This window comes from Endocarpon pusillum, assembly GCF_000464535.1.
Source record: "Endocarpon pusillum Z07020 unplaced genomic scaffold scaffold1962, whole genome shotgun sequence".
Lineage (NCBI taxonomy): Eukaryota > Fungi > Ascomycota > Eurotiomycetes > Verrucariales > Verrucariaceae > Endocarpon > Endocarpon pusillum.
Window position 1 is genome coordinate 59,503 of NW_006916107.1, and position 8,685 is coordinate 68,187.

Consider the following 8,685-nt stretch of genomic DNA (forward strand, 5'->3'; position numbering starts at 1 on the left):
GGAGGATGGGGGGGGGAAAGTGAGGGTGGAGAGGGTGGGCGTCAGCATTGTATTTCTATCTGGAGTTGCACTTGTGGTGGGGATGGGGTTGGTGGCATGTTGCACATGCGGGGAGTGATCAGCCTTCTTCTTTGTCAAATCGTCGTTGTCTGCTGCCGCTGTGGGTGGAGATCGTGCATTGAGATCAGGCAGAATCTCTGTAGGTCGTCCACTTCGAAAGCCCCTTGCAGGTCGGCTGTGCTTTGTCGCGCTGGGTATGCAGTCAGCCATTGTTTGTCTTGAGGCAGACAAAGAAGCAGGCAGGTACTTACACAGGGGAGAATGGACAGCTTGATGGAGGAATGCATGATTCATATTCTTTGTCGGTCTGGGTTGGGAGTGGAGGATCTTCAAGGATGAGTCAGCAGCATTGGTGGATTTCAAATGACCATTATGAGTCATCCGTAACTCTCTGAAAGCTCGGGCAATTTATACTGAAATGCAGTCACACAAGCCAGTGCGGTCTACATCAAGGACATCTTGGAATAGCACGTGTCGGGACAAATCCATATGCCATAGAACTGAGGTTGGAACGGGCACAAGAGCCTCAGAGGTATTGATCTTATGACAAGAATTCCTGCGCTCTTGCAGAACGTCAAGGTCCTTTGATAGTATAGAGTAAATCTAAGGTATTGTGAATATAATCTTTAGAACCAAAGGTCAATGATGACAGGCAGCGAGTTTCCGAGTGAATCTCATAGTGATTGATAAAAATAACATATTCTTATTATGAGCAATGTTTATTGAAATGTCCCGCTGGCGCAATGGTGAGAATATCCCAATTCATTGTCCCTTTTCTTTCTAACATATCTCAAAGGTAGCGCGTTAGACTTCTACCCAGTTGATTCACAATCTAAAGGTTGTGGGTTCGAGTCCCACGCGGGATGCTGATTGTTTTTGCCCATCAGAACCCTCGCAACGGTAACCCTAGTTGTGCACAGAAGCAACTACTGACTGGCAGGTTCGATAATAGGGGGTTGATACCTAGGACAGTCGCTATAAGTTATCTGGGGGGCACCCCCGAGCCTATACCCCCACTGGCCTGCCTCACATCCACCTACCAGTTAGCAGCCCAGACGTCTTTCTAGGTACACCCACCGCTTAGCATTCAGACACGTCATGTCACCCATAGAAAAAAAAGAAGAGCTGATGATGACGATCAGAGCAAGTGTGCTCGTCTCCGATACTGCTTTTGATTCCTCGATTTTTCCTACATCCAACCTCTATCCGCAGACATTAATCTACATTTAAAGGAGTCCGCACTGCCTCACGTTTTCCTGCCCAGGACTGCAACGAATAATGTCATGGACCATACCCTATCTGTAGGCCATCAAATCCAATAGGCGTTTTCGAGGAGATGACTCCCACTTGGACCGGGCAGTCAGTCAGTCAGTCCGTCTCATATTTCCATGTGTGAAAGCTAGGCCTGTATCTGTGTGTCTCCTCACCCAGTCAGTAAATATAGGAGGGGAACTGCCTAATATCTTTCGGAATCTCTGGTGTGGAATTTCCAAGGAACCAAAGGAGTAGACTGGGTGAGACAGGGATGCGAGATCGAGCTGTCAGTTATGGGGACATCACAGCACATCACATCACGGCAACAGCAACAGCAACAGGACACACGGGCAGGAGGATGGAAGAAAAAGTAAAAGCACTTTTGTATTTCTGAGCAATCTCTCTCAGAGCTCCCAGCGATAGCCTGTGATTTTGTTTGCACCCCTCCCGCAATTATGACGACAAGCCACAGATTTGCTTGCTTGCTTGCTCCAAGGCAGCAATCGATTTCTCACCTAACTCCAGGCCACACCATCCCCAGCGTTCATCTGTGCCAACTAACTAGCGGACAGTCAGTGCGTGCTCAAGGAGTTCTCGCACCGCCAGACCACCGCATCCGCAGCGAGGCAATAACCACACCCAGCATCAGCCGAGTGTCTTGGTGACTACCGAACCGAGATCACTCTTGTCCTTGAAGCCGCACTTCTCATGTACTTCGGCCGCCATCACCGCCACGTCTTCCGGGTTGTTGCGATCGCCCTTGAAGTTCTCTTGCACGTCCATGATGCAGCCCATTTCCTCCGGGTCGAAGATCTCCCACTGGCGTGCTCGCAGCGGCTTGGGCATCTTGATAATGGGTGAGTTGCGCTCATATTGGAGGCAGCGGAGCAGGACGGACCAGTGGGGAATTTTGTGGCTCTCGTCGAGCATTGCGGAATGAGTGGCAAGGTAGGCTTGGATAAGCTGCACGTTGGTGCAGCGCTGGGCTGTTACTTCTTCTGGCGTGGTGAGGTTGGTTGGTTCGCGGAAGTGGAGGTTGCGGGTGGTGGTATCTTTAGATAGGTTGGAGTGGCAGTCCATGATGGCATCCACGAGGGCTTTTTTGTCTGCGGCTGACAGGGTGGTGAGGTCGGTGTGATCGTATTTTGTGAAGATAGCTTTGGCGCAGGGTTTGTTCATCTCCACAATCATGGGGTCGACCAGTTGACGTTCGAATAGAGTGTCTGATGATGTGGATGGAGCAAGATGATCGATGTTCATATCACGGTCAGAGACAACATTGCCAACGTCAGACGGCTTCCAACAACTAGCTCCCCACCGACAGCGTCTCCATCCGTCTGCAGTACTGCCTCCCTTGCTATTGGGACCAAGATCGACAGCCGCAACAGTGGTATCACGCTTCGCAATGTCCCCGCCGTTGTTGGCAATGTCATCAGTATCAGCTTCATCAAGCCGCTTGACAAAAGGACAGGGCATGCCATGTTTGCGGCAGGGGTGCCAGTCCAAAAAAGGGTTGTAGGTGCCGCCTTCTTCAGCATCAGCAGCAAGATCGGTGACTGGGTTGGCAACACTGCGGGTCGCAATGTTGTGGTTGTTGTCAGCAGAGATCAGTGCTTTGAGGTTCTTGATGAAGTCAGGAACAGGTGAGGTAAACCCGAGGTTGCCAGTGAGGATTATCCCCAGAGAGAGGATGAGGAGGGCGAAGGATCTCATGTTGAATGCTTCAGCGATGATGATAGTGGAGGTAGCAGAGTATGTATGTTGTTGGTGATGGAGTTGATATGTTAGAAAGGGTGGATGTTCTGGGTTGGGAGTGGCAGGAGTGTCTGTGAGGTGAAGGCTTTTATTTGTACTTAGGTACAAGGCAGGCGATGGGTTGTGATTAGTGAATAGAAGTCAACACCGGTGAAGTGAATGTAAAGGCACGTCAGTACACAGCGGCCGCGCAGACCTCACAGTCCAGTGCTGGCATGAATCATGTTTCTCTTGTTCTGCTATCTCTATCTTTGACAGGAAGACAAGAGTGTGTACTTCCATGTTGACCGTCAAGGCTTAGTTGTGGTATTGAGGGTATCATTCACTTATCCGTCCCACTGACCATTCCACGTACTGATTGAAGTTCTCGTTACGCAACCATTCATCACCAGTCTAGTAGCATGTGGCTGAGTAGTGCTTTCAACCTACCATCCCGGTTCTTTTCCATACATGATTGAGTTCTATTGTGCCATCTTAAGCTTTCACACCCAATGCAGGAGGAAGTCGCTGGTTGAAAGTTTTCCACGTAGGTATTGGGATGTGGGGTTTCATGGCCCTATGCTATCTCTTTCCGGTTCGAGCTGAGCAAGAAGACTGAAAGCCCACTCCGCACACACACATAGTGCTTTCTCTTGACATGCCTCTGCTAATAGGAGACCAGTCTAGCAGTGAACTATCGCAACGTTATGTTCATAAACTCGAGAAACCGGCTGGATTTCTCGGATAAGGGGTCAGTCTTGGCCCTCGTCACAAGAAATCGTGCCCTGTTGCCCTGTCCAGTCAGGCTACGCAGGAAGGATTGACATGTCCGAATGACAAAACGTTGGCGGGTAGACGATACTGGCAGCGTTGGAGGCCGGGGAAAGCAGAAGATCAGACACTGATAGGTGATGACCATGGAGAGGCACTGAGGCCATCAGGCCGGCGAATTGTGGCAAACAGAGTAGTAGGTAAGGCACTATACGACATGTTTGTAGATACCAACCATGTACTGAGGAATGCAGTGAAATTTCCTGGCGCTATTCCTCTCAGGCGGGTCCCGTACAGAAGGTATGGATTCGTTTGAGTTCCAGCTCCTGTGGGTTGGCAGCAAGAATGTAGTCTGAGAATGGTGTTAGCTTGGTAGTAGCAGGAGTCAGCAAGGAGGTTGAGGGGTCCAGAAGGTTGTCCATTCATGACTCCCTTAAAGACGGACGATACAAATCTAGGGTGCCTAGCATTGAGTTAGCTTGGTTGCTGGCCGCAATTCTTCACGGTCATAGGGGCTGCGAGTAAGCGTTCTCGTATTCAAAATCAGTCTTCAAAGCGTGGCAGGAGAGTCCTTTAGTGTAACGAGTTATTTCATGCATAGGGATCACACTTCTCTGCATGTTTAAATTGCTCGTCAATACATGGCACATAGCGTGAAATGGCTCTGAAGTGGACGAGCTCTTCAGCAACTGCCAACCTAAATATTGCAAGACATGTCTCACAACAGCAAATAGCTCAGAGGAAGCGGAATTATAGCCGACACCGCGAAGGTCAATTCAATGCTCGAAGGCATTCCTAGACTGTAGGGATTGGCGTGCCGCAAGAGGAATGAAAGATTCGCATTTCCTGTCGACTGCGGATCGTATGTATGGGAGGCCACCATGAGAAGTTCAACAGCACAGCTAGAGAAGCAATGGAGCCAATAGCAGGAGGTGGATGCAGAAGTAAAAAAGGGGAGTCAAAGAGGAGCTGGGTCCAGATGAGACCCTCCACGGAGATGGCTCCAGCAAAGTGGGTTTTGCAGTGAAACCTCCAGCCACTGCATGGATTTTCTGTTGATCCCAATATTCCAACTGGCGACAGGTGTTCTCTGACATGTTAACCTGCTGCAGAAGCCAAAAGAAGCCAAAGATGGATAATGGTGTCCGGGAGGGAGATCCGCCATCTGCGTATTCCATCTGCCGGCATTAGTGCTGTTAGCCTACTTTCCCCCAAATAAGCTCCAACATGTTTTCCATTTCAACAGATGGCTAGAAGAGTTAGATCTTGCCGGGCTTCGCAGCACCTATCGTGAACTTGCATCATCCCAAAGCAGTAGACGGTAGAGCTCACCTAGTAAAAGTTAGATCATCGGAGCTGAAGACCTCCGGATGTCAGCCGGTTATCGCGACTTGCTTGCAAGCCTCCTCGATTCAGGCAACAAGCTTCAATGCTGGCGCAAAGTCTACAGGAAGGTTTTGTGCCATCAGCGATCTCCGGGATTGAGCTTAAGCTTTTGCCGCATTTTCTTGATCACCGGTTGATTCGTACATCAGATCGTCATCTATGGTTTGCATGCTCAAGCTGCCCTGTCGATCATTTTTGAGACATAATGGTACGTGCCCACCATTTGCCTTCGACCAAAAGATAAGATGTGCTTCGTGGCAGTTCGCTCCGATACCCGGATTCACGGTGGAAACTCTAATTTTCAAGCATGCGCTCAGATGATACACATCAAGCTTTGAACTTTAATGGTAGATCGGAGACAGAGAAGCGGTCGGGAAACCCTATTGGCATACTATTGACATTTCAATCGAGATATGTGAAGTCTATGTTCTAAAGCGCTAATTGAACAGGTAAGCTCTTTCGGGAAGAATGCAACCATCACTAACAGTAACTGTGCAGAGTGGGACACTACACTTCGTACTTTAGGGAGGTTGAGCAAGTGAATCATAAAATCTCGTCGTCATACACTCATGGACCTTCGTCGCCTGCTTTGGTGGTCCCATGAATCGGGATGATGCTGGTATGACAGAGTACGTAGGTCGTAAGTCGTAGGCCGTAGGCCGTAGGTCGATATTAACACGCCGACATGAACGAACCAGCAGTACTTAATAAGCAGCGGTAATGATATCGTTGCAACCGTACTCATGGACGGCGATCAGGGGATTGCTGCGGTGGGAAGAGGGAATAAGATCCGCGAACAGGTTGTAATCTTCCTGGAGTAACAGCAGTGGCAGATCTCTTTCGAGCCGCAACAGGCCCAGCCTTTGCTTTGCTCAGATCTCCCCTGTTGTCGTTGTTGCTGTTGTCGAAAGGCTCACATGAGATCTCTGGAAGTCTGATAGGAGATATCGGTGATATGCTTGGAAGCTCAGACGCAGCACTTTCGGCAAAGATGACCTGGAAACCGCGGGACTTCTCAAGCTCCAGTTGGGACTGAAAGTCAGAGGGCGAGCGGAGTGGAGACAGATGTAGACCTTTGGTGGTAACCTCGGTATTTGGTTGTTTTTCACCCCCAAAACTCTCCCGACTGTTGTTTAGGCTGTAAATCAGTTCTGGCAGACTGCTAACCGAGTTTGAGGATCGATAAGTTCGGATTGTCGAGGGAGTACTCGACAACAAGCTGCCATCTGAGCTGTACTTGTTCTGTAAGGGGTGAAGGCCGCCAAAGAGGCTCGAGGCTTGAGATAAGGATCGCTCCAGTGAAGCCATAGGTGCGGTCGGCAGCTCAAATCTAGCACAATCATAGGCCTCTTCCTGGATACATGAGTCGGGATCAATATAGAGACCCTTCATAAATACGCAGAGGTCTAGACTAGATTTGGAGGATTTTTGTGGAAGATGCTGATATCCTCGGAATTCACTTGAAGACTGGTGTCGACCAAAAGGAGAGAGACGGTCTTCGAGCTCCCATATCGACCTCTGTGAAGTATGCTCTGGATCGTTGTTGTTTTTGGTGGTAGCATGCATCTGGCTGGGGTTTCTTGAGAACCGCATAGATACCGGGTTATCTGAGATTTCGAGATCGTTCTTATTCGAAGAGGCCGAATCATCTACAGGCTGAGCTTCGAGCGTTGCTGTACCTATAGACTCGATGTCTTCATCCACATAGACAGTTTTTTGGCTCCAATCGAAGTTGCAGTCAGCCTCAGCAGCCTGCTCATAGCTGTAGTCAACAACTTCTTCCCAATGGCGCATGGATGCTGGTTGGATAAGAGATACCGGTTGTAACGGATCTGGCTGTGCGGAATCTGGCTGTGAATAATCTTGTTGTAAGGACTCTGACCTCATTTCTGTGAATTGTTGGTCGTTGATAGAAAGGCCACGATGGTCATTTTGCGAGAGGGTTTTAACAGTCGGAAATGAACAGCCATGGCGTAACGGTATAGTCGTTAGGGTACCAATATCTGCCAAAACAAGCCGATCAGTCTTAGTGCTATTGCCTACATTTGATTTGAATTTGGAAGCGTGAGGTGGTAAAAGCGCCGGACTAGTCGAAGGTCTATCGCAGCCATTGACGGTGAGATTGGCTTCAGGGGCGGCCAGATTGGGCTCGTTGTTGTGGTAATGGGAACGACGGGCCGCTTTTGTACCATCAAGGAGCTGGTGGTTGGACCCCCCAGTTGTGTTCCTGGGAAAGCTATTCCTCGGTTGCATTGAACGAGCTGGATGTTCACACACACTTCGGGAAGATGTACGAGGTGGAGGCGAGATTGGTGATCTAGCTGACCATGGTGCGGGTCTAGAAAAGTTTTCGATGGACCGGGTAGAGCGAATGCATCTGGGATGCTCAGGAGTTTTGGGTAATGTCTGTGCTGGTGCTTGAAACCTTTGCTCGTCAGCTGGCGAGCGTGAGTGGCTTGCTGTCGATGAGGTGAGCTGTAGTCCACCAGCTGAACGTCTCATGTGTGTAGCATCTTGCAGGTCAGTGGCCTGAATGCCTTGCAGTGTGGACTTGGGTCTCTGAGCTGCGCGTATTGCGACAAATTCGTTAATCAGTTCGTTCCGGGTTCCCCTTTCAAGGCGTTCAAAGTGCCGGTGTTTGGTATGAGTCACGTGATGAAAGTCGAATGGAAGCGATATTGCCTTTTTCCGGGCTTGATGATATCTGTCAGCGGATTGTTAGAAGCGATCTGGGACAACTTACTTCCAGCAGCCTTGGATGTCCTTTGAGATTGCTGAGGGCGTTGACAAGTTTCCGAAACCTCCATATTGCTATTGTTGGGCTCTTCCTCTAAAAGGTATGAGGTGAGGTTCAATTTGCTACCATGCCGTTTCAGCATCCGACCACCTCGTGCCAGTATTGATTTCGCAGCACTCTCCGGGCGATCATGACGCAGCGCCGTAGAGTCCTGACGCCAACCCCACGAGTATCGAGAGGAAGAGGTTTCAGTTTCAGCCAACAAGGAGATTGAGAGCGGTTGTGAGTAAGGACGAGAAGCAGAACTGGCGGTCCTCAGTCGAGTGATCAGGGAATTTCGCTGCTTCGGATCGGTAATGTACATTGACTGTAACCGCGAAGTATGGTCGTCACCGGCAAGGCTCATTTTTGGCATGGGTTCTGGAGATGTCGACGTCTGTTGATGGCTCATGTTGTATTCTTTGCCGTATGATTTGATGCCTTCTTGAACATGTATCTCGGACTGCAAGAGAGATCCCACATCTACTGCATAGAAAAGGAAGCCAGAGATGGAGGGATTGCCTCGCTTATATCAAAGAGCCAGATGAGGATGAATTCTGGATGTTGATTTAGCAAACGAACAACAAGGTCACCAGCAGTGGAGGACAGACTAGGTTTATAGACACAATGCGTAAGATAAGCATGGGCTATTCAAATTGTATCACCAGAGACAAGGATGAGGATCAATATTCCAAATGGCAGAA

The 8,685-nt window shown here is 49.4% G+C and overlaps 2 protein-coding genes across 2 annotated transcripts; both read right to left on the reverse strand.

Moving 5' to 3' along the window:
* Positions 1-1,959: 1,959 nt before the first annotated feature.
* Positions 1,960-3,027, reverse strand: EPUS_06549 (uncharacterized protein; the record flags this gene model as incomplete). The annotated part of the gene is made up of 1 exon (XM_007803068.1): positions 1,960-3,027. The coding sequence occupies one exon, from the start codon at positions 3,025-3,027 to the stop codon at positions 1,960-1,962; it is 1,068 nt and encodes a 355-aa protein (XP_007801259.1).
* A 2,919-nt stretch (positions 3,028-5,946) lies between these two features.
* EPUS_06550 (uncharacterized protein) lies at positions 5,947-8,393 on the reverse strand (the record flags this gene model as incomplete). The annotated part of the gene is made up of 2 exons (XM_007803069.1): positions 5,947-7,898; positions 7,949-8,393. 2 exons carry the CDS (start codon positions 8,391-8,393, stop codon positions 5,947-5,949), a joined length of 2,397 nt encoding a protein of 798 aa, XP_007801260.1.
* Positions 8,394-8,685: the final 292 nt, after the last annotated feature.